The following is a 26,350-nucleotide window of genomic DNA, read 5'->3' as shown; positions in this document are numbered from 1 at the left end:
GTGCAGTCCCAGGGTCTTTACTTATGATAATTAGGCAAGCCTGGATTGGGGTACTGGCTAGAGGTAAGAGTCCGGTCAGCCTGGAAGCAAACATAGAGTCCTCCTTATCAGGTGAAGTTGTAGGCCTCCACTTCTCACTATACTCTTTGGCTTTGCTGCTTGTAGCTGTGCTATAGCCCACGTCCCTGAGTGTAACGTTGTGTGCTCACCCGTATGGCAGGCAGCTCGGGCCTTGCTGGTGCATCGCTCCCTTGTGGCGGTGCTGGACCCTGCGGTGCTGCTGAGCCTCCGGGCATCTGATGGGGCCAGGAGACCTGCAGTCTCCTGCCCTACGGTTTCTACTGCTGGGCCTTCGGTGCCCCACAGTCTCGGACTCCGGTGTCCGGTTCTTCTGTGTTTCTTAGCTAGGACGAGCTTCCTCAGCTCCAGTCCCTAGCTCGTCTCCTCGACGTCCTAAACTCAACTCCTGACACTAAGACTAACTAACTCCGCCCCTAGATCCCAGTTGTCAAAGGGAGTGGCTCCCCTTGCTGGTCTGGAGACAGGAAAGTGTTGCATGTTTAGTATCCCTGACTAGGGGATCCCTGCTTGCTTCCATGCATGGCATTACCTCGTTTGAGGGAGGCAATGCCACTGTGGCAACCGGACCCCTGGTGTGCCACATATGATTCCCAAGTCATAGGATATGACACTGGCTGAGCTGTGATCATAGTCATCTGTCATCGGACCTCAGAGGCAGAAATTCAGCCAAAACACAGAATGTGAAAGTATCCCAAGGCCACATTCAGTATTTGGTCAGTATTTTACCTTTGTATTTGTAAGCCAAAACCAGGTGAGGAACAATCAGAAGAAAAGTATAATAGAAACACGTCACCACTTCTGTATTTTTCACCCACTCTTGGTTTTGGCTTACAAATACTAAGGTAAAATACTGACCAAATACTCAATGTGTGAACATGGGCTAAGGGCTCATTCAGACGTGCAGCTCGGGCGTATAATCCCCACGGGGAGCACACGGCCCATTATAACCCGTGGCCAGTGCACATGGCCGATCTTCCACACTGATAGATGCGAGGAAGAAATCGCAGCGCTCTCTACTTAGGTTTGTTTGCGGAGCAGAATAGTGCATTCAGTGTGCAGGGATCCGGGCACCGGCCCACAGTGCGGGCGAGCACATGGAGCGCCCATGGAGCCAGTCACATCCACAATTGGCGACTAACTAACCAGATTTTCATTCTGACTGTCTGAACGCGGCCTTACACTCTGGCCTCTGTGATATGATGCGATGGGTCTCTACTCTCTGCCTCCATAATGGGGGGACAATGTGGTGTTTCAGGTGCATGCAGCCAGGAGCCCAGTGCCTGGTGATGGTATAGGCTGCTGGCGTCCTGAGGCCATGGAGCTCTGTCCTCTAGTTGGATAATTTTAGGCAATTTACAATTTTCTGAGAACTTTCATACAAACTCCAGGAAAGGAGCAGTACATGCTGTCTGTCGCTGTGGTAACGACCATGACGCTTAGGAAAAGTGTCCTCGCAACTAAACCAAAGTAGCGAAGTGACTGTTGCCATATCAACAGGAGCCTGGCTGCGTCATCGCTTCGCCCCGCCCCTCAGGAGGTTCCCTAATCTCTGTGGTAGCCGGGCCCGGTCCCCGGCTTGTAGCTCTACCTCCTGCCGGCCGGGTCCTGCTGCCGGCGGCTGTGCACAGCCTTGTGCCGCCCGGCAATGGAGGGCTTCTCGGAGGAGCTGGTGAGCGCCCTGAAGGAGGTGGTCAGCCACAGTAACTGGCAGTGTGTCGGGGACAAGGAGAGGTTTAAATCCCCCTGTACTAAGTAAGCGCTGCTAATGTGGAGTGTAGAGATGTGTGACTGCTGCACTACAGGGGGCGCCACTGTACCTTCATAGCCTGCTGCAGATCAGTGTGTGCCCTGGGCTGGGGGCAGTATCTGTGCCCAGTGTAGATGGGGCTGGGAGTAGTATCTGTGCCCAGTGTAGATGGGGCCAGGTGCAGGATCTGTGCCCACTGTACATGGGGTTGGGGGAAGGATCTGTGCCCAGTGTAGATGGGGCCGGGGGCAGGATCTGTGTCCAGTGCAGATGGGGTCAGGGGCTGGATCTGTGCCCAGTGTAGATGGGGCCGGGGACAGGATCTGTGCCCAGTGTAGATGGGGCCGGGGACAGGATCTGTGCCCAGTGTAGATGGGGCCGGGGGCAGCATCTGTGCCCAGTGTAGGTGGGGGTTGGGGGCAGGATCTGTGCCCAGTGTAGATGGGGCCGGGGGCAGCATCTGTGCCCAGTGTAGGTGGGGCCTGGGGCAGCATCTGTGCCCAGTGTAGGTGGGGCCGGGGGCAGCATCTGTGCCCAGTGTAGGTGGGGCCGGGGGCAGCATCTGTGCCCAGTGTAGCTGGGGATGAGGTAGTATCTGTGCCCACTGTAGATGGGATCAGGCCGGATTGCCCTTGAGTGTGACTCGTATTGTGCATTACATAACCGCTGTTGCGTGCCTCTGTGGGCTGTAAAAGAAACAGAATCCCCAAATTCCTGATTAGGGTATGCCGTTGATTAGCGACGAGGCTGCCATTCATTTTAGAATCTCAGATTGGAGTTCGGGTCGGGACTGTGGCTACACGATGACATTGGTCACACGCCCTGAAGGTCACGGTGTTACATTGCATCTATTGATGGACAGTGACGTCCTGCAGTCACCTCGTTACTGATCTGATCGCATTGCTGAATCTGTGACCACAGGTCGCGCTCAGCTTTCCCTGCATAGAGTTGGATGTGACTTGTGAATCGCCTGCAGCCTGTAATTCGGCTGTTCTTATAGCCAAATCTCATCTCTACAAATGTTTTTGGACGCTGTGTAGCCTCGGACTAAAGTAGTTTGAACATCTAATAAACTACATTGTGTTGATCGCTTATTGTCACTGGGGCCACATTCCCATGTACGAAAACCTGTTTTTCAGTTGTGGTTTTTCAGCAGGGGCAGTTTTGGTACAGTGTCACCAAATGCACCTAAATAAATATTATCTCTGATTGTTGCTTTTTAATGTATTTTCCCTTTTTTAATGCATTTTTGGTGCAAATTTGAAGGGACATTATTTTTTTGTGCAGAAACACTGGGATTCAACTCATACACTTTTTTCATGCTCTCCATGGAAGCCTATAACAATAAATGCTCCAAAAAATGTGCGTCTTTAGAGGAACTTTTGCTGCAGTTTTTTTATTTAAAGTGCCGCTAATGTAAGTATTATGCTTTCAAGCAAATTTCCCCTTTAACCAACTGGGCATATACTGTACCACAGAACTTCTGTCATAGAGGTTATTATTCTTTATGGAGGACTATGTGGGGCCATAATACTGTATGGAGGACTATGTGGGGCCATAATACTGTATGGAGGACTATGTGGGGCCATAATACTGTATGGAGGACTATGTGAGGCCCATTATTCTGTATGGAGGACTATGTGGGGCCATAATACTGTATGGAGGACTATGTGGGGCCATAATACTGTATGGAGGACTATGTGGGGCCATAATACTGTATGGAGGACTATGTGGGGCCATAATACTGTATGGAGGACTATGTGGGGCCATAATACTGTATGGAGGACTATGTGGGGCCATAATACTCATAATACTATATGTAGGACTATGTGGGGCCATTATACCGTATGGAGGACTATGTGGGGCCATTATACAGTATGGAGGACTATGTGGGGCCATTATACCGTATGGAGGACTATGTGGGGCCATTATACTGTATGGAGGGCTATGTGGGGCCCATTATTCTGTATGGAGGGCTATGTGGGGCCCATTATACTGTGTGGAGGGCTGTTAATAGATATCAAGGTTGAACCGCGATTTGACAGATTATTAAAATCACTTGCTCTACATTATTTTTTTATTATTATTATTATTATTATTATTAAACACAAATTAAAAGGACAGTTACACTTTAATGAATTTGTTGCATCTTCTCAGTGGTGTGCGCCTCTTCAGAAATGCTACTCCAGTCAAGGATTGGAGTAGCATTTCTGGCATATCAAACACCGGCAGTATTAATTGATTTGGCGGACCCCATCCTGCTCCAGCTCCTACCCAACAGCATCAAACTGGCGTAAAACACTTTGAAAAGCTGCAACATTTTTGGACAACTTGATGTTGCTCAAACAATTTGAGAATTTTCAAAGGTATTTTACGCCAATTTGATGTCAAACACTTTGATTCGCCCCCTTACAGTATAACTTGTATATGGCTCCAAAGCTTGATGAGAGATTGACGGCACGTCAGATTATTGTAAGGCAAACATCGGTTTTAATTCAGGGCTGTGGAGTCGGAATCGGTATAAAATGGACCCACTCCAACTCCTAAAATATATAATAAATTGGGTACAGTAGTTCAATGCAGTTTGTGGGGAATATTTTTTTTATAAGAATTTGGGAAAGTTATGATATGTCCTATAAATGTCTGTCCTATTCCTGATCTAAGGGTCTAGACTTTTAGCTGAGATGAATCTGTGCTACAGTAAATTTATCACTTAAACATGAGCCATGTATGAGGGAGTCGGAGTCGTGGAAATTGAAGCCCAGTTTCCAAAGAATTTCCTTTTTCTTACTGTGAACCCTGAATGACAAGACGGACTGAAGTTCTGTTTGGAAAAGGGGCAGCTTGTGCTCAATAGCCAAAATCTGCCCTCTGTGGCAGGAATAATACACCAGTTCACAAAAAATCTAGCTCAAAAATGAATAAATCAATATACCGTACATCTTTATTGAAAATATAACAAGAAATTTTAAATAAAAAAGGCACAGTGAGCAAACACTAAGGCTATGTTCCCACACGTGTTTTTCAGCATTTTTTGCTGCAGATTTTTCTGCAAATTTTCAGCTGCGTTTTGCAGTACCAGCAAAGTCTATGAGAAACCAGAATTCTCTGTTCACACATGTTTTTTTGGGGGTTTTTTTTTGCTGCGTATTTTGTGCATTGGTTGTGTTTTTGGAAAATATTACATGTCACTTCTTTCAGCATTTTTGCAGCAGAAAACGCACCTGCATTTTTTTGCAGCGTTTTTTCATCCATAGGAAGTAATGGATGGCGAAAAAAAACGTATAAAAAAACGCAGCAAAACCTGCTTTTTTAACGCAGCTGTTTTCCTGCCAGAGAAAAGTTAGCAGCAGATTTGCAGCAGAAAAAAACACAACCTGTGTGAACATAGCCTAAGGCGACAAAACAGCAGGAGGAGATGAAATGTATCACATATATCTATTATTGTGATATTGAAACATTTGTGGCAACCTAAATACATGGATTATTATCCATATAGATGCAGGTAAATCAAATATAATCTATACCATATGGGAATTAATAAGTTACCATAAATGCATTACCGTAAGTAGAAGTGCCAGAAAAAGTGTGACTGATAAGTTTAAATCATCTAAATACCTGTAGTCATCTCCTCCTGCTGGAAAGGTGAATATCCTTGTATTTAAGATGCCACGAACAAATGTTTCTATATCACACCAATAGATATATGTGATACATTTCATCTGCTGTTTTGTCGCCTTAGTGTTTGCTCACTGTGCCTTTTTTATTTAAAATTTCTTGTTCTATTTTCAATAAAGGTTTATATTGATTTATTCATTTTTGAGCTAGTTTTTTTATGAAATAGGTGTATTATTATCTTTTCTTATAGCTATGTCTAAACATATTGCTAGGTAAGTGCTTTGGATTTTTAGCAATAACTTTGGCACAATTTTGTTGGTTGATAATGGCTTATACCTCTATGGCGGGAGCACAAGTGTCCTTTAAAACCCTGAGATCAAAGTAGTAGAAAAAAAACATACAGTATGTAATATATCTGTGATATGAGATAATATAATGATAAGAGGCAAGGAAAAGATAGTGCTCAGCCAAAACTGAAAAACAGGCCCCTCTTTTCCAGATTTATCTGAAAAGAAAGTTGTACTTATGCACCTTATTAAAGGGATTGTCCGGTCCAAACCGATAAGTCTTCAGTCACTCTGTGTGACTGCAGACATGGATTTGGACCGGACAACCCCTTTAACAGTGACAGCCTGTAATATATGCCTTGTTATGAGTGTGAGTGCTGCGTACATCATTACTTGTAGATTTAAATTTCAATATTTGTTTTCCTGTTTTGTTTTTCAAGATTATATTCAGAAGATGGAGAGCATTTGGTCTTAATTCACACCAATGGTAAATTTTACGCCATGGATTCGTCATGTCCCCATGAAGGTATCCTGTGAGATTATTATATAACTGTTTCTAGGTGCCCACCGCTATAGGAGGGCCACAAAAACAGCCAAATACATGCACTATGCTGTTTAGTTACATAGGTTGAAAAAACTCAGATCCATCAAGTTGTTTTTATAATCTGTTATAGTGTCGGCCATTACTACCTCTTGTGGTCGGCATTCCACATTCTGACTGCTCTGACTGTAAAGAACCCTTTCCTGTTTAGTGCCGTAATCTCCTTTCTTCCACCCGTAATGAGCCCCCTGGTCCTTAGTATGGTCTTTGGAAGAAATAAGTCATGTACTACTCCTTTGTACTGACCACACATGTATTTATAAATGTAAATGAGATCCCCTCTGAGGCGTCTTTTTTTTCTAAGCTTTTCCAACCTCTCATCATATGAGAGCGCTTCCATCCCTTGTAATAATCTAGTTGCCGCCTTTGAACCAACACCAATTTCTGAATATCCGCTTTAAAATGTGGAGCGCAAAACTGGATGCCATATTCTAGATGTGGCCTCACCAGTGTTTGGTAACAATACATTGGGATCGCAGGATTTTATTTCTCTTTTTATACACCCTAAAATCTTGTTTACTTTTGCGACTGCTGCTTGACATTGAGTGCTGCTGCTCAGCTTACTTGTAACCAGAATACCCAAGTCCTTCTGTTCTGTAGTCTCCAGTATACTACCATTTAATGTGTATACAGCAATAGGATTACTCCGTCCTAGGTGCATTACTCTACATTTATCTACATTAAACCTCATCTACCAAGTGTTTGCCCATTCAGTCATCTTATCCAGATCATTCTGCAATATCATAATGTCAAGATCAGATTTTAATATCCTACATAGTTGATGTCGTCAGCAAAGACTAACTTGCATAGAAAGAAATGGGAGTTACAAAAACAGCGAGCCCTCTTCATAGTCAATAGGTGCCGACTGTGCTACACAGATGACACTTATCCAGGATCAAAGAAAAGCCTGATCCTGGCATCTCAAGGACATGTATGCAGAGGACATTCTTCTCTTGCTGTGAAAGCTGCAGTCGTTCTCACCTCTGCAGATATCATTGGAAATATTGTGTAGTAAAGCTGCACGTTTCACCTTCCACCCTACAAACCGATATCAGAAAGATAACGTGACCTGATATCCGCAGCATCAATCAGTTGACGCTGCAGATGTTTTATGCAGCATCTGAATGAGGTTTAGTAAAATCTTCTCTTCTATGCAGGAGCTGTAATTGTCAGTGTATTATCCGGCTGTATATTAGCACCTGCATGTACGGTGACAGAGGCGGACATCATGTTTTGGTATTTGTTCTCATCTATCAGGTGGGCCGCTAGAGCAAGGAGACATCGAGGAGCTGTGTGATGGCCGACTGGCATTAACATGTCCCTGGCATTACTTTGACTTCTGCTTGGAGGATGGATCTTCTTCCACAGGTTTACAGGTCCAATAACTGCTAATATGCTATTGAGAAAGTAATACAACCTCTGATGTTGCCATTGTCTATACATAACAACTAATGTAATAGAAATTACACATTCTGTCACTATGAAAAACCTAAATTTAAAGGGAACCTGATCGGAGATTATTGCTGCCTGAATCAGGAGCAGGATGGATCAGTGTTTAAAAGTTAACCTACTTTGAAAAGACAGCTGGAGGCTATGTGTTTCCTATGACTAGTCCAAGAGGTCTCTGGGACTTAAGAGGTTAAGCTGTGTGGCGAATGGAGTTAGCTTGGATCACAAGTTACTCTTAGGCTAGGGTCACACCACCGTATTTCCTCTCATCCGCGAAAATCGGTCCGATTATGTTCGTGAGAGTGTGGTCCAAAATTCTCCATCTTCTCCATTCTGTCAGTCTGTGAAGGTCAGACCACATCATCAGATGCCACCCAATTTTTTTTTCTGAACCCATTGACTTGCATAGCCAAGTGCAATCTGATTTACAGATGCAACTCGTGCATGCTGTGATTTTTTTTTTTCCCTCCTACAGACTTGGTCCGAACAAAAAATGTGACATGTGCACTGCCACATACAGTAGAATAACATTGGTCCAAGTGTGATCCAATGTTTTGTCGGATCACAATCAGACCGAAAATAAGATCATCTGGTCAAGCCATTGGATGTCAGCCGTATAACACAGTCTGCACACACTCTGCATAGGGTGGGCTTCGCTCCTGAGCCCACTCCGTATAGTGATGGTGCACTTCTGCCGTACATGTACCAAGTAGTTTTCACACAGCGATGTTTATGAACTGCTTACAAAATAGGTGATAAATGTCTGATCATTGAGGGCCCCACCGCTGGGACCCCTTGGGTTTAAAAAGACTTGTGCATACATGCTGTTCCATAAAATCTCAACCGCAGTGGAAGAAACGGGATTAGGACCCTCCTTGTAATAATTGGTGGGCCGGTGCTATTTTTGTTTTCAGGAAATAACCCTTTTAATTTTTCCAGTTGAGGATAGTCGATGGCCTTCCCTGCTTTTTACTTTTGACTAATTTGTGTTTCTAGAACCAAGTATATGAAGTGAAGGTTTGTGAAGGGAAAGTTTATGTCCAGACTCAGAATGCCCTATCCCGAACCCCTTGGAAGAAAACTCCTTGTGAGCAGCCAGGTACGACCTCTTATGTGTTATTTATGGATCTGTCAGCATCATTCCGCGCCCTCTGATACGGGAGCATAGGAGATCTGAGCTTTGGATATGGACAATAGTTTTTTATGATTTGAATCAGTATTTTTATATAAAATCTGATGGACTAATTGACAGCTTTCCCTGCATACATAATTATATAATAAATCTATCAATCACTCTGTGTAGGGGCAGGAGAAGCAGGACTTTGGTTTTCTCACACCACATTGCAACCTTTTATCAATATGAATGCTCGTCAAAGGGAATCCGTCGCAGGTTTTTGCCATGTAATCTGAGGACAGCATAAGGTAGGGGCTGAGACACAGATTTCAGGGATGTGTCACTTATTAGGCTGGGTGCTATTGTTTCCATATAATGAACGTTTTATCTCCCAGAGATAATCACTGCCCGGACTGATGCTCTTGTGAGCTCTGGTCTGACCACACCTCCTACTCTGATAAGCAGCTCACTGTTAATAGATAATGTACATAGAAAGCTGTGGTGTGGGCGTGGTTTGCTTTCTCAGCTCTGCTGCATTTAAAAACTGATTGTGTCACAGCTGCTACACCCAGTAAACTAAGTGATATATCATTCGATTCAGGGTCTCTTTTCCTACATTATGCTGATCTCAGATGAGGTAGTAAACTCGGGTGACAGATTCCATCATAACCATTGGATAGCTGTCAGTTTAATGATTTGGTTGACAGCTCTCTTCAGACTCTCCGATACACAGATTCTTAGCCCTAACATACAGGAATTATGTTTTGCAGGGAACATTGGAGCATCTGAGATCAAACAAGTGAAAGACAATGATGAATGCTCCTTGACTTACTGGGCCAGCAAAATCCTCTGCACTCCAGATCCAGAAGAGAAGGTGAGAGGGTATGTGGGGCAAACATGTGCTAATTGCCTGCAGGAGGCAGTCTGTTACTATTCCTTTTTTTTTCTTGTTTTGTCTCCGCTATGTCCCCAATTAATTAAGAATGGCACTTTCTACACTAGTCTTGGAAGTGCACTGCTATAAGGTGCGCCAAATTCACTAAGAGGCATGCACATGGTAATGAATTTACCGCATGCCGCGTGCCATTACAATAAAGGTACTCCAATTTACACCAGTTTATTAGCCTAAATTATGATGAATTTGTCGGCCATGCCCCCTCTGGGTTGAGCTCCACGCACTTTTAAAAATGTTGGCCGGCCTGATCAGGACTGGTGTAAAATCACCAAATGTTGCTGACTTTTTCACAATTACGAGTTGCCCAAAAAGTTTGACATTTCAAACAATTTTACACTAGAAAACTATCAAAAATTGCTTGATGATTTGGGGGTTTTAATGTAGAGGCTTTACCTGAATGTGATGTTCTCCCCAGGCTAAACTGACCCATCAGGTACAAGAGATGTGGAACTCAGGGAACATTACAGAAATCGGACACATTGAACCCCCTATCCAACCAAGCCGCAAAGAGGACCTCACCATAGTACAGCCGGGCCAGATCAAGAGAGGCAAGGGAGGAACATTGGTGAGACAGTTAACTTGGGTCTTTTTCGCCTCTCAGAACGAAGCCATATCTGTAATACCCTGTGTGATAGATGGCACATCACCCCCTATGTGTGCAAGGTCAGAACAACTCATGAAAGCTGTGCCGATTTCATTAATGTTGTTCTAGTTTTGTGAATATAAAATAGTTGCTATATTACTGCAGCACCCAGGTTTATTAACCCTTTCTCACCAGAGCCTGTTTTCGCCTTCCTGACCAGGCCAATTTTTTTGATTCTGACCAGTGTCACTTTATGTGGTAATAACTCTGGAACGTATCCCAGTGATTCAGTGTTTTTTTTCGTGACACATTGTACTTCATGTTAGTGGTAAATTTAGGTCAATATTTTTTGCATTTTATTATGGAAATATCGGAATTTTTGTGAAAATTTATCAATTTTCAAACTTTTAATTCTTATGCCCTTAAACCTGATATTTATATCACACAAAATAGTTAACCCCTTTAAAGCCCATGACGTACTAATATGCGTCTGTGCCCTGGGACTTAAGAGCCAGACCCGTATTAGTACGTCATCGCGATCACGTGCGCACACAGGCTGTGCGGGCGCGATCGCCGCCGGGTGTCAGCTGATTGTCACAGCTGACACCCGATACTATGTGCAGGGAGCGGTCCCGCACCGCTCCTGGCACATTAACCCCCGCAATGCTGCGATCGAAGTTGATCGCAGCATTGCGGTGGCTAAGGGGAGGTGATCGCAATACTCACCTCCTCTTCCGGCCTCCAGTGCTGTCTGCCGCGGCTTCCCGGGTGTTGCCATGACGACCCGATGTCGTCATGACAACATCCGGGTCACCAGACAGCAGGAAGATTTTTTGGTCATGCGCAGTGCATGACCAAACAATCTTCTCACTGTGCAGCGCTGACTGCCTGCATGGCACAGGGATGGTGCTCCATTCCTGTGCTATGCAGGCGATCAGAATAAAAAAGTGAAAGTCCTATAGTGGGACAAAGTAAAAAAAACTCTCAGAAAGTGAAAAAAAAAAAAAAAATTGTAAAAATATAAAAAAATAAAAATAAAAAAATAATCCACCAAAAATAAAAATATAATGTACCCATCAATAAATATTATTATGAAAAAAAAAAAAAAAAACAATAAAAGTACACATATTTGGTATCGCCGCGTCCGTAACGACCTGACCTATAAAACTGTCCCACTAGTTAACCCCTTCAGTGAACACGGTAAAAAAAAGAAAAAAAAAAAAACGAAGCAAAAAACAATGCTTTATCATCATACCGCCAAACAAAAAATGGAATAACACGCGATCAAAAAGACGAATATAAATAAAAATGGTACCGCTGAAAACGTCATCTTGTCCCGCAAAAAACAAGCCGCCATACAGCTCCATCATCCGAAAAATCAAAAAGTTATAGCTCTCAGAATAAAGCGATGCAAAAAAAATAATTTTTTTCTATAAAATAGCTTTTATTGTGTAAAAGCGCCAAAACATAGAAAAACGATATAAATGTGGTACCGCTGTAAACGTACTGACCCGAAGAATAAAGCTGCCTTATCAATTTTACCACACGCGGAGTAGAATAAAAAAATTAAAAAAAAAAAACAATTCCTGAATTGTTGGTTTTTGTTTATTCTGCCTCCCAAAAGCTGGAATAGAAAGCGATCAAAAAATGTCACATGCCTGAAAATGGCACCAATAAAAACGTCAACTCATCCCGCAAACAACAAGCCATCACATGACTCTGTCTGCCAAAATATGGAAAAATTATAGCTCTCAAAATATGGCAATGCAAAAACTAGATTTTACAAAATATGTGTCTTTTAGTGTGTGACAGCTGTCAATCATAAAAACCCCATATGATTCTGGTATCTCTGTAATCGCACCGACCCGAAGAATAAGGTCGTCTAATCACTTATACAGGAACAGGGATTGCCTTAAAAAATCACACATCTAGATAAGTTCCCTGAGGGGTCTAGTTTCCAAAATGGTGTCACTTGTGGGGGGTTTCCACTGTTTAGGCACATCAGAGGCACATCCGCTAATTATTCAAGCAAATTTTACAATCAAAAAGTCAAATGGCGCTCCTTCCCTTCCGAACCCTGCCGCGCGCCCAAACAGTGGTTTTCCCCCACATATGGGGTATCTGCTTTCTCAGGAGAAATTGCACAACAAGCTGCATAGTGCAATTTCTTTTGTTACCCTTATGAAAATGCAAAAGTGGGGGCTGAAAAACATTTTTGTGGGAAAAATGTGAAAATTTTATTTTTACGGCTCAATGTTATAAACTTCTGTGAAGCACCATGTTCATTAACCCTTATGCATACATATATACATGCGGATATATACACGCTCAAGTGAATATGTCCGCTGCTCATGCCATCCATGTCAGTGTTGCATTTGTGCGCTGTCCTATTTTCAGTAACTGGTTACTTGGAGAAGCTTAGAAACCTCCATCAGTTTTTTGTTGTTGTTTTTTCTTTTAATTCTCTTATTACATATAAGTTAAACGGATGATCCAGATGGTAAAAAACGGACACACAGACCAAAAATGAGTGAATACTGATCCACCACACTGATTGACAAATGGTTCATTTTTTTTTAACGTGAAACACCATTGATGTGTGAATAAGGCCTAAAACTGACAAGCAGTTATTATCTAAGTGATCAAAGGATCGCAAGTTCAAGACTCCTTGTGGGACTTACAAATATTGTAAAAAAAAAACTAACTTAAATACAAACAAAAATATAAATATGAATCGCCCCCCCCCAAAAAAAAAAACTAATTTTGAATCGTAATCTTATAATAAGAATAAAGAAAACATTCATGCCAATTATACGGTATAGAAAACGGTGTTCCAAAAATATGTTTATATCTGTATATACAATCCAGAATTGCAGTTTTTGTTCATTCCACCTCCCAAAAAGTGTATGGGAAAAAAAATAGTCAGTATCTCACATTAACACCACGAAAGCTACAGCTTGTCAAGCAAAAAAACCAAGCCCTCACACAGTTCCTTTACCGAAGAACAGTATTTTTTTTTGTACAAAATGTTATTTGTTGTGCTAAAGTAAAAAAAAATACAATTAAAAGTGTATAATTTTGGTATCGCTGTAATTGTGCTGAGCCACAGAATACAGTTAACACTTTGATTTGTGCTAATGTGTACAACAGCAATGTCAGAATTGCCGCTTTTGTTCTTTTATTCCTTACTTTTAAGGAGCTAATAAAAGTTAGCAAGTTATGTGAACCCAAAAATGTTGTCATTGACAAATATGACTCCTTTCACAGAAAACAACCCTCAAATGGGGACATGGAAGAAAAATTAAAAAAAGCTTTGTTTCTTCGAATGCAACCATGAAAAAAACAAATGTTTCGTCCAAAATAGGTCGGTCGTGAAGGGATTAATGTCTCAGGGCAATGCACTTGGTCACAGAGCCGGATGCAGAGTGAATTTGCAGAACTGAGAATTTTATTTGCAAATATATTAACATTAGTTACTATTAGGGTTCACTCATACTGGCGTAGAAATCGGACGAGCGCAATTGGATACAAAAATCATATTGCGCTCGGACCATTGTTATTCAATGAAGCAGTTCAGATCTGCGTATTTATTCTCAGCTGTAATTGGCGTAAAGAAGAATTACATGTCATATGGATCATGTAAATGATTAATGCCTACTGCGTAAAAAAATGGAAAGTGAGAAAAAAATCATCCCACTCCGACCTCCATCCGGTTGCTGTAAAGAAAGTCTCTGAGCTGTCGTTTGCAGAGCAGCCGCCCAGGCAAGAGGGGTCACCACAATACTCCTGTAAAGAAATCAGAATACAAAGTATAAAGTCCGAAAGTAAAAACAGATTAGAAGAAAAAATTCAGTATTTTAATTTAATAATCTAGGGTAGTTTTGCATCGTTGCAGAAAGCACTGCTGATCCTGGTGGACACACAGCTGCAATCAAAATTATACAACTATCATTGCAATGAAGGTTTCTTAGCAAAATATATAATCTTTCTGCAATTAAAACAATCACACGAGAACAATTTAAATGGCTCAACACAAATAATATAACAATTGGTTTCATCAAATTCTACACAAAAGACCACTTTTAAATTTAATGACTGCTGCAGTCTCCAAATTATTCAACCCCCTGAATAGCAAATGTCATAACAGCACAAAGTTTAAAAATTTAAGTGCTCCATTAGTACTCTGTGCAGAATTATTAGGCAGCTTGTTTTCCTCAGGCAAAATGGTCCAAAAAAGAGATTTAACTGACTAAAAAGTCAGAAATGGCTTACAAGTCTTACAGAGGGAAGCAGTGCTCTTGAAATTGATAAGATATTGGGGCGCAATCACACAACCATCAAAAGTTTTGATCTAAATATTCAAAAGGGTAGCAAAAAATGTGTCGAGAAGAAAAGACGCAGATTAACTGCCAAAGATTGGAGAAGAGTCAAACGTGAAGCGACCAGGAAGCCATTATCCTCCAGTGCTGTCATATTCCAGAGCTGCAGCCTCCCTGAAGGCCCAAAAGTACAAGGTGTTCAGTTTTCAAAGACATGGCCAAGGTAAGAGAGGCTGAAACCCGACCACTACTGAACAAGACACAGAAGGGAAAATGTCAAGACTGGGCCAAGACATATCTGAGCACAGGTTTTAAGGAATGATGAGATGAGATGCGCGTGACTCTTGATGGACCAGATGGATGGGGCCGAGGCTGGATCAGTAATGTGCACAGACCTCCACTGAATCACACATCAGCATGGTGGAGGTAAGGTACTGCTAAGGGGTGGTATTATTGAAGATGAGCTAGTTGGACCTTTTGGGGTTGAACACGGACTCAAAATCAACTCCCAAACCTGCTGCCAGTCTTTAGAAGACACTTTCTTCAAGCAATGGTACAGGGAAAGTCTGCAGCTTTCAAGAAAACCATGATTTTTATGCAGGACAATGCTCCATCGCAGCATTGATGTCTCCACTGCTCGTCTGCCAGTAAAGACCTTAAAGATGAAAGAAAAATGACACGGCCCATTCCTCATCTGACGTAAACCCTCGCGAGAACTTGTGGGCCCTTCCGAAACAGAACATTTATGGTGAAGGAAAACAGTCACCTCTCTGATCAGTGTCTGGGAGACTGTGGTTGTTGTTGCCTAAAAATTTGATCGTCAATGGAGTAAGAAACAGACAGACTCCATGAATGGAAGAAGGGCAGCTATATTGGTCATTGATTTTTTTTTTTTTTTTTTTAAATGTCAGAAATGTATTTTTGTACATTTTTAAGTTGTTTGGTTATTACTCTCACTGTAACAGATGAAAATAAACAATTGAGATGGGAAAACTTATGTTTTTCATTTATTTGCTCAATAATTCTGCACACAGAGATGGATATTCTGAGAAAGACAAAACCTCAGTTTTACTTTCTATAATATTCAGGTTTATTAACTGTTGCATTGACTGACATCACTGTAGTTGTTCAATTAAAAAAAAAAAAATCAAGAAACATTTATTTAACCATTCATCAAGAGTAAAAACAAACATTTGGAGAAAATACGATCATCATACATCTCATACATATTTATTGCACACAAGCATTTGCATTTTCCCCAAAACAAGTTTCACCCACTTGCCCACCTCCCTGCACCCCTCCCACAATCCCAACAAACTCCCCCTCCCTCCCTGGTGCACATCAAAACACATATTCAAGTTAATAATAAAACACAAAGAGATCACAGCAGCACTCAGTAAGGGCCAAGATACATAATAGCAATGCAGATTTTGAGTCTAAACTGTATTATTTCTCAGCAAAATGTACTTACAAAAAATGAAGGTTCTTGGCGCATAAATTGGCCAATTCATGTGTGCCCATCAACCGCAGCAAGGTGACCTCCCGTCTGATGGGTACTGCTCTACTCTACATGCCCATTTAAATTGTAGGTGTTTTAGCCCAGTAGAGACATGTTTGTCCATTTAATTGTAGGCTTATAGCCCAAAAGTGGCGTGTAGGGTTGTCCCAAATAGAGGTATATTTAGAGCAGGTCTTCATTCCTAGCAGATTCTTACAAGTCCCCCAAATTTTATGTATAAGAAATAAAGCAGGGAGCCGTCTTGAGTAACCCTTAAATTTATGAGATTCCAGAAGCTCTAGCAAATTTTATCTTCCCCCATGTGTTTTAGCACTGATGTCCCGGCTTCATGCGTCCCCTCCAGAGCCCAACACCTAAAGTGTTGAAATTGGGAAGTTAGGAAATATATTTGGCAACACTAAACCCCCCTGATCTTTAGGTAATTGCAGCTTTTCCAATTTAATTCTAGGAATGCCCCTCTCCAAAACCAAGTCTTTGAAAATATTGTGCATTCTTCGAAATCAGTACTTAGGAATCCATATGGGCGAGTGATGGAGAACGTATAAAACACTGGGCATAAGGCACATTTTGATAGTGGTTCTGCCCAGAGCTGACAGCAGATGTTTTCCCCAGGCGCTAACTTTATTCTTCATCTTAGTCACTAAAGGACTGAGATTCAGGGGTACAGTCATGGCTGAAAGTGTTGTCACCCTTGAAATCGTTCCAGAAAATGATGTATTTCTCACAGAAAATTATTGCAGTTACACATGATTTGTTATACAAATGTTTATTTCTTTGTGTGTATTGGAACAACACAAAAAAGAGAAAAAATGGCAAATTGGACATAATTTCACACAAAACACCCAAAATGGGACGGACAAAATTTTTGGCACGCTCAACATAATATTTGGTTGCACGCCCTTTGGAATAAATAATGGCAATCAATCGCTTCCTATAACCAACAGCATGCTTCTTACACCTCTCACCTGGAATTTTGGACCACTCTTCTTTTGCAAACTGCTCCAGGTCTCATATTTGAAGGCGCCTTCTCCCAACAGAAATTTTAAGATCTCTCCACAGGTGTTCAATGGGATTTACATCTGGACTCATTGCTGGCCACTTCAGAACTCTCCAGTCATGGTCCCTTCACAGCCCAAGCCTTAAGCTCCCAGCACCAGGAGATCTAGATATCCTCCTGTGCTCGTTACCTTCACCCAATTCCACAGGCGCCGACCGCAGGAACAGCCAGCGGCACTAGGACCCATGGAGACTGCACGATGCTCCTGGTCTCAGCCAAGAGGAGCGGAGATCTGCTGCTGCCGGGTGGCAGACCCGGATCAGCAGTAGGCTTGGTGGTGCTCTAGTTGAGTATTCTACCTCTGTTGCTGGCAGCTTCTCTTTCCTCCTCAGCACAGTAGGGCGCCCAAAAACCAAGATGGCCGCCGCGGTTTTTCTCACGCCGAGCATCTTCAGTTAATAAAAGCTCTCCAGGACAAATCTCAGGCACCCACAATGCCTACTCACAGCCTCATTGCTTCCTCTCTCCCTCCAGCCCCTTAGGGTGTATTTTATTCGTATAGTATAGTGAGCAGGATAATAGACAGGATTGTAAGATCTCCGTTCGAGCTTGTCTGATCAGCTCCAGAGCATAACCACGGGCGGCACGGTGGCTCAGTGGTTAGCACTGCAGCATGGCAGTGCTGGGATCCTGGGTTCAAATCCCACCAACGACAACATCTGCAAGGAGTTTATATGTTCTCCCCGTGTTTGTGTGAGTTTCCTCCGGGTTCTCCGATTGTGATCTCCAATGGGGACAGTGCCAATAATGTCTGTAAATTGTCTGAATTGTAAAGCGCTGCGGAATATGTTGGCGCTATATAAATAAAAATATTATTAATATTATTATAACCACAGAGCGTTCAATAATAAAATTAATTATCAAAAATACTAATTGCCTAATAATCATGCACACAGTGTAGACTATAATTGGTGTGTTTTCTATCCGTGGAAAATGGGATACTTAAGCAGACACACAATGGGAGTTCGTCTTTAACAGAGTATATTGAGGAGCTGTTTTAATAAGATTTCCTTCGCATATTGGTACAGTAAAAAAAAATTTATCAGCCCCAATGGGACATCATAGATGCCAGATTATTGAAAAGGTTGTACCAGATTATCAGATTTGCTGGGATGCAATTATGGGATTATAAATTTTAATTTTTTTTTTTAAATCAAATGTTTTTTATTAATTTTTATAAATCTTTTCATAAAGGTAAAAATATGGGATGATAGAGTAAGTGAATTTAATCATTATTATAGTTCGGTTGAAAAAAAAGACACATATACATCAAGTTCAACTGAGGGATGGGAGAGGATCTCAGTCCTATTATCCAGATTGATGGATCTCTCTCCCTAAACTCTACATAATTTGAGGTAAAATGAGTTATTTGTACATGTCGTACTGAAAACCAATCACATAACTTCTTCTGAAGCCTATAATTTTGGCCTTGTTATAACCATTTCTCTGCATGTGTTGTCCCCAGGCCAGCAGGATCGCACTGCTGCACTCTCTGGCTAATATCGAGCAGTGGGCAATAGACCTGTCCTGGGACATCATCGCTCGCTTCGCTGCCTTTCAGCTGCAGACCGGGGAGAAGCTCCCGAAAGATTTCTTCTCGGATTTTGTAAAAGTTGCTGGAGATGAAGCAAAGGTTTGTAAGTCTCATTTTATGGCTTCATTTACATTCATGTGGCACAAATAACCTATGATGTCTTTATCAGCATTACTGTTTGCTGGAGAAGCGGCTTGTTGAGCTGGACAGTCGTTTTGGAGACCTTCCTGTGCACAATGGTAGGTTTGCTACTAACAAAAAAAGTTTTTTTTTATGCACAGTGTGACCATTCCCACCTCCAAGATGAAATCCCAATATGTAGTAGGTGTAACAATAATAATAATAATAGCAGATACCTCCAATTAGAAATGTGGTATAGTCTTTCTTATAACTGTCTCTTACCCCATGTGCAGGGCATTGCAGTAGCTTAGATATCCATGGTTACGACCACTAACAACTAACTGTCACTATATCAGTTATCGTAATCATGGATACCTAAGCTACTGCAATGCCCTGCACATGGGGTACGCGACATAGCTTATCAATAGAACTATGCTACATTTATAATTGGAGATATTTGCTAATATTATTATTACACCTACTACATATTGCAATCTTGGAGATGGAAATACCCCTTTAATATCTTTACTTTTTGTAGGTTTGTGGCAGTCTGCTTCAGATACAGCACATGACCTACTAGGACGGTTGGCTATCGTACATATGGTCCATGAAGCCAGGTAATAAACTCCAAAAGTGAAATGATTTGTTTTTTTTTTCTAGAAAATAAACCACGCACACTTACCAATACCAAGTCACAATACTAATGCACTGGAGGATGCAGCGAGCCCCAATGACCACAAGGCAGCGGTACACTACACATGTGTGACTGCCTTATCCGTGCACATTTATAATATTAGACAACCAGTCCCTCCATGATTAGTAGGTGTGTGAGCGCTTGTGTTATCAGTATTTTGTACCTGCGACTTGCGCTACCGCTGCCTTTCTCTCATCGCGGCTTGCTGCATCTTGCAGTGCATTATTGTGACCAGGTATTGGTAAGTATGCCTGCGTTTTTTGGTTATGTCATCATAACACAGAGAATTGGAATCACCTATAGTTGGATGCACCATAAACTGCTGGATTTGCCCACAGTCACGCTTACCATGCGCACGTGGCCTCTGCACTTGTGGTACAGTATATGTATGTTAGCATGTGTTTTATACTGTTTTTTTTTTTCTTTTTTGTTATAAGGGGTCTAGATGTCCACCCTCAGACGCTGCAAAGATTTCTGGCACAGGGAGATAAAAGCTCAGCTCAGGTATTAGAAGTTCTTTACACTGACGAGATCACCCATGTGGCGGCCGGCCTGAAGTGGTTCACCTACATCTGTGACATGGAGCAGCGGGTAAGGGGCATAGGGCTCTTCTCAATGCTTCTTCTCTATACATGAAGAATTGATCTATGTGTGAAATGTTGCTGCTGTAGAGAATCCCTGCATCTGTTATTGCCAGATACACAATGCATTGACCTCCATGGTAGCTGTAGGATGTTTGCTTCTTCTTTTGTCTAGCATAAAGCTGCTCATACAACTTAGGCCATGTGCCCACGTAGCGTTTTTGCGGCGTATTTACGGCCGCGAAAACGCTTGTAAAATAGTCTGCCATGCAAAGCAATGTAAATTCGGATGTGCTGTGCACATGATGCACTAATTTGCGCACCGAATTCGCATTGGTTTGCAAAACGCAGCATGACCTGATGGTCACGCGACTGCTGACGTCGGCGGTCAGGTGATGGTCGCGTGACCATCAGCTGACTGACGTCACCGCAGGTCCTGACAGTACACTGCGGAGAAGACGCGGCCAGGAGCAGACCGGAGAGCAGACCGGGGGCCACTGGAGAGGTGAATATACAGTTTTTTTTTTATTTTTAACGTTTTAATTCTTTTTTTTTTTTTTTTTTACTATAGATGCTGCATTTAAAGCATCTAAGTTGTTCACACATTATAAATCCATGTCGGTTGCATGAATTTATATTGTGTGATCAACTTGTCAAGCACTTTCCAAGTGATGCTCAAAATCGCTTGGAAAAGTGCTTGAAAAAACGCATGTAAAAACGTTTCTCTCTGGCAGAAAAAACGCATGTAAATCTGCATGTAAATCTGCATGCGTTTTTTCTGCCAGAGAGAGGCAAAAACGCTCTGCATCAAATCTGCTACGTGGGCGCATAGCCTAAAGGGGCATTTACACTGCAAGATAATCATGACTGAGCATTAATAAAAGCTATCGTTTCACAATTATCTTGTGGTGTAAACAGGCTGCCTCACCTGATGAACAAAACGCTCGTTCATCAGGTAAAATGATCTTTTATGCCGAGAACAATGGAAGCCTGTGTGCACTGAACAATCTAGTATAGATGGCATCGTATACTGTTGTCTGCCTGTGTAATCAGGCATTCAAACAACCGGCAATCAGGAAAACTTTACCAACCGGTGGTCACACCAGCCGGTCCATGTAAACTGACCCTTAACCCTGAATCATACGTCCGTTTTTCACGTATGCATGTTTATCGAGGATAGGATATGTCCCCATTGTCATTCTAAGGGCATGTACAGTTGTATATGTTTTTTGCAAACCAATTGGCCGCCAATAAAAAAAAATTTGAGACATCAAGTTTTGGATCAGAATCACCCTTTTAAATGGGTCCTTCAAAACAGCAGACCGCACTCTCCTGTCGTCCGTGTGCTTTCCATTTTACTCTGCCTATTGGGTATGAGAAATGTAGTTATCTTTTGTATATATCAGATTCCACAGTGATGATAAAAATGGATGAAAATCAGATCCAGCACACTGATGTAAAATGTGAATGAGAGAGCCGTTAGCTGAACACCTCTTCAGCCGACAAGTATTCATCCTGACCCCTGCATACTGTATATCTGCATGCACATTTCAGCCGAGCGTGCATGGGTTTTAAATAGGAAAAGCAGAATAATCCACTGTTAGACATCCCTGGCAGTGGGAACAAAAGTATTGTGCTATGACTGGGGGAGGAGGAGGCTGTAGTTGTTAAAGACTTACTACTTGTGAAAACCACAGACCTTTTGTTTTCATCAGAGCAGTTGTAGGCAAATTTTCAGTTTGTAAAGGAGGTATGTCCAACTTACACCTGTGTACTAAAAATGTGTGATACATGCCCAAATTCCAGCTGTAGATTTGCCATAAATAAATGGAAATACCCCTTTAAAAAGATTGTCCGGGACTTCAATATGAATGACCTCTCCTTAAAACACAAATGAGCTGCTGCACCTGAGAGCGGCCACTACGGCGTGCAAGGAGCGGTGCTGTTCCTGCTCTGCACACAGTGTACTGTACATCCGGCCACAGGAGTGGCAAACAGCTGATCAGTAGTGATGCCGCGTGTCATACCCGCATCAGTCTAATCCTGGACAAACCCTTTAAGTAATTCACAGCTGCCCATGTAGTGGATCAATAGTGCTTCCATTCTGCTGCCTGACTGTGGTAGTCATAATCCACTAGATTGTAAGCTCTATGCAGAGTATTATGGTGCATACATAAAATATGCTTTGAAAACACTAGAAAGCATGCTCCCTGACATGGCCCTGCATTGTACAGATTTGCAATACACTGCAGTGTGCCTCGGATTTTATACAAGTTTTTTTGTATGAATCTATTTCATAGATTCATAGAATGTTAGGGCTGGAGGGGACCTCAGGGGTCATCTGGTCCAACCCCCAGCTCAATGCAGGATTCACTAAACCATCTCATACAGATATCTGTCCAGCCTCTCTTTGAAGCCTTCCATTGAAGGAGAACTCACCACCTCTCATGGCCGCCTGTTCCACTCATTGATCACCGTCAAAAAAAAATTTCTAATATCTAATCTGTTTCTTCTCCCTTTCAGTTTTATCCCATTGCTTCTTGGGTTTCCATGTGCAAATGAGAATAAGGATGATCCCTCCACACTGTGACCTTCCTTCAGATATTTGTAGACCGCTGTTAAGTCTCATCTTAGCCTTTTTTTTTGCAAGCTAAACAAACCCATATCCTTTGACCGTTCCTCGTAGGACATAGTTTTCAGTCCGCTCACCATCCTGGTAACTCTTCTCTGAACTTGCTCCAGTTTTTCGGTCTTTTTTTAAAATGTGGTGGCCAGAACTGGACACAGTATTCCAGATGAGGTCTGACCGAGGAGGAGTAGAGGGGGATAATTACTTCACGTGATCTAGACTGTATGCTTCTGTTAATACATCCCAGAATTGTATTTGCCTTTTTTTGCTGCTGCATCCCACTGTTGACTCACGTGCAGTCTGTGATCTATTAGTATACCTAAGTCTTTTTCACACATGCTGTTGCTTAGTTCTGTTCCTCCCATTATGTAGATGTAATTTTCATTTTTCTTGCCCAGATGTAGAATCTTCCATTTCTCCCTGTTAAATAAGATTGTTAGTTGCTGCCCATTGTTCAAGCTTCAGATCCTTCTGAATCCTTAAAAAAAAAAATCTCGTATTACACAGTGATATTGATTCTAATGGCAAATATAATATAGGGTGTACAAAAAGGGCCTATAGTGCAGACAGACATAGATAGATACCATATATAACACTATAAGGCCCATGTCCGCTACTTTATCTTACCAGTGACATTAGTTATGACAACTGCATGGTTAAACTATAGGAATCGCTGTCAATTTGGGCGATTCCTAAGAAAGGTATTGAATATATTTTCTGTAATGGCTTTGTACACCATACTTGAATGCATTTCTCATCTTTCTCCCTAGGACTGCTTATCTACCTTTCATGAGCTGGTGCCACTGTATTTTAGAGGATACCTAAAGCCTCCTTTCAACGCGGAGGGGAGGAAATCGGCAGGGATGTCTGAAGAGGTAACGTGAGCCTATGTGATGTAGCCCTAGATCTCGGGCTGTCAGTGCATGGTCCACCATGCGGCCAGTACAGTGATAGTCTACGGTAGACTATTGGATGTGTCTCATATCATTATTCATCTAACTACTACCTGTAATCTGACCTGCAGTTGTAGACAAAGTTACCAACTACCACTATTGCTTTGTTTTTTTTTGAGGGGGTGGTGCTACTTGTCAAATAAAAAAGTATTTGTGTAGAAGTATGAGCAATGTAACCCATCTTTGATGTGTTTTAGGCACTATGCCTTAAGTGGAATCTGTCAGCAGGTTATTTTGCTGTGTAATCTGAGAGCAGCATGATGTAGGGACAGAGGCCCTGATACCAGTGATGTTACTTGCTGGGCTGTGTGTTGCTGTTTCAATAAAATCAGTGTTTTATCTGCAGGAGATTATCACTACAGAACTAGATGTCTTGTGCCTGCCTCCTATAGGTGTCTTGTGCCTTTTAGTCAACTGCTCTGTGTATCCCAGCCCCCGCCAGCATCTTTCTGCCTATGCACTTTGTACACAGCTGCCAATCAGTGGTGTGGGTGGGGTTATACAGGGCTCAGCATTCAGCCCCACAGTGCCCTCATTCTGCTTCAGCTCTGCCCATTTTAATGAATCGGGACCTGTATATTGATGAGCTAATACAATTCTATTCAAAATAATCACCTTCCAACTCCAGACATTTAATGCATCACTCAAAAGAATCATTCTAATCCTTTATAAAAAAAAAAAAAATAGGATTGTCACCCTGTTCTGCAAATCACAACTCTACAGCATCAACTACCATCACATTTGTCGTAAATTTTCATCTTTTCAATCATTTTTTTGCGTTTCGGAAAGAGATGAATCAGATGAGGCCAAATCGGGAATCGACAACTTCAAAGCCGATCTCATTGCGTATTTGCAGGGCAATATGACATTTTTTGGCAGGTGCATTATCAATAAACAAGACGCCTTGGAAAAGTTTTTGCTGAAGCTCCAATCTTCACCTGAAAGGGTTAACTTTTCTCAAACAATTTCAAAATGACATAACCTTTTCTGCTAAAACTTTAGTGAACTTGTCAAAGCTAATACTTGTTTCCATAGCAACAAGATTTATTTTTTGTCTGCTAAAAATATTTATCTGTACCTCCTCGTACAACGATGAGCACCCATTACAGTCTGCATGTACTTAGCTGTAATTTCCTCTCTTGCAGTGGTATCTTCCTTTGGTAAAACCATCCTGAAAGAAATCCTATGGTGGCCACACAACTTGGATAATGGCGCCTCCTGCTGCTTCATCAGAACGACTGTCCCTCCTGCTGCTTCATCATAACGACTGTCCCTCCACGCCTATACCCAAGTTAGAAGCATTCATTGCTGGGCAGTGTGTAGAGAACGAAGGATGGCTGCTAACCTTGTTCTTCTAATCATCAGACCAGAAATATTGGCTGTTCTACTAAATAGTTTTTTCAGGGTTGTCTTAGGTCGGACTGTGCCAGAGAACTAGATATTTATCAGTAAAACGACATATTCCACATTACAACCCGTAATTATTCTTTTAAAAGAAACATTTTATTAAAATTCTAAAGAAAATAAAGTTGCTTCTTACAGTTCTGATCCTTTTGAGTGATTGGACACATTTTTTACTAAGAACAGTAGTACGGAAATCACGTTAAACATGGGAAAGACTCCACTGGGAACGTGCTGGTCACATTTTACAAGCAGTACAGACCCGGACTAGTATCCATAATGTCTTTTCATAGAAGTCTGCAGTCACTATGTACCTTAATTTTGCCCACTAGATGTCATCGTCCTCTTTCAATAGAAGTGCACAGAAAGAAAGCACAACTAGTCTGAATGTGGCCAGAAGTAAACAAGTGGCTAACTCTCAGCCTCAACACCAGAGAATCCTGACAGTGCGCAGTGTTCACCCTGTAAGGATTCAGAGGTCTGCAGTCACATAGGACCAGATTCATCAAAGCTTTTATGCCATAATTCTGGCATAAAAAGCTTTAAAAAGTCTCAACATTTTGGCACAATGCAAGACTGAGCCCAAATTTAGCAACTTTTGGTGGTCTTGCGCCATTTTCGCCCATTAACGACAAAATGGAACTTGGCAACTCCCGCTTGTCAAATTCATGATGAGCAGCAGCGTTTCTCACACTGCAGTAAGACTTTGGCACACGCCATTTTTAAGACATGTCGGGTTCATTAAAAGACTTAATCCTCTTAAAGGGGATTTCCCATGAACAAAGTAAATTTTAAAGTAGATTTTAATCAATGCATCTAGGAATGATGAAAATTTCCACAATTGGATGTATTTAAATAAAATGTTCCTGTGCTGAGATAATGTTATAAATGTGCCCCTGCTCTGTACTGTGTAATGGCTGTGTCTGTGCAGGAACATGGTCTGATCATCCCACAGCTGCTGGGCAGGAGAGGAAGCAAAAGGGTATACAGATAGGACAGCAGGGGATCACAAATGATTCTTTTTGTGAGATAAAACATTTCTCTGCCTGTTTTTAAAAATGTTTTATCTCACAAAAAGAATCCACTATGACCCCTTGCTGCCCTGTCT

At 41.9% G+C, this 26,350-nt stretch overlaps 1 protein-coding gene across 3 annotated transcripts; it reads left to right on the top strand.

Annotated features, from left to right (window-relative positions):
- The first annotated feature begins 1,576 nt into the window (after positions 1-1,576).
- Positions 1,577-25,389, top strand: LOC141166583 (uncharacterized protein HI_0077-like). Of its 3 annotated transcripts, none has more exons than XM_073653412.1 (12): positions 1,577-1,833; positions 6,174-6,220; positions 7,592-7,710; positions 8,780-8,882; positions 9,668-9,771; positions 10,268-10,417; positions 18,796-18,963; positions 19,034-19,103; positions 19,523-19,601; positions 20,116-20,269; positions 23,659-23,763; positions 24,987-25,389. In XM_073653412.1, the coding sequence occupies exons 1-12, from the start codon at positions 1,727-1,729 to the stop codon at positions 25,014-25,016; spliced, it is 1,236 nt and encodes a 411-aa protein (XP_073509513.1). In that variant the 5' UTR covers positions 1,577-1,726; the 3' UTR covers positions 25,017-25,389. The 3 variants fall into 3 exon arrangements, with proteins under 3 accessions (XP_073509513.1, XP_073509512.1, XP_073509514.1); XM_073653411.1 differs by having other exon boundaries at positions 6,174-6,259; XM_073653413.1 differs by having other exon boundaries at positions 1,594-1,750; positions 6,174-6,259.
- Positions 25,390-26,350: the final 961 nt, after the last annotated feature.

Source organism: Phyllobates terribilis, unplaced genomic scaffold, assembly GCF_046119375.1.
Source record: "Phyllobates terribilis strain yellow unplaced genomic scaffold, ASM4611937v1 Scaffold_11__3_contigs__length_659146591, whole genome shotgun sequence".
NCBI lineage: Eukaryota > Metazoa > Chordata > Amphibia > Anura > Dendrobatidae > Phyllobates > Phyllobates terribilis.
The sequence above is the reverse complement of the archived record's forward strand: the minus strand, read 5'-3'. Positions and strand labels throughout refer to the sequence as shown.

Coding starts and splice junctions, on each gene's coding strand:
- LOC141166583 (XM_073653411.1), top strand. CDS start 1,727: ATGGAGGGCTTCTCGGAGGAGCTGGTGAGCGCCCTGAAGGAGGTGGTC. Junction 10,418..18,795: donor GAGGCAAGGGAGGAACATTG/GTGAGACAGTTA, acceptor TGTTGTCCCCAG/GCCAGCAGGATCGCACTGCT. Junction 20,270..23,658: donor TCTGTGACATGGAGCAGCGG/GTAAGGGGCATA, acceptor CTTTCTCCCTAG/GACTGCTTATCTACCTTTCA.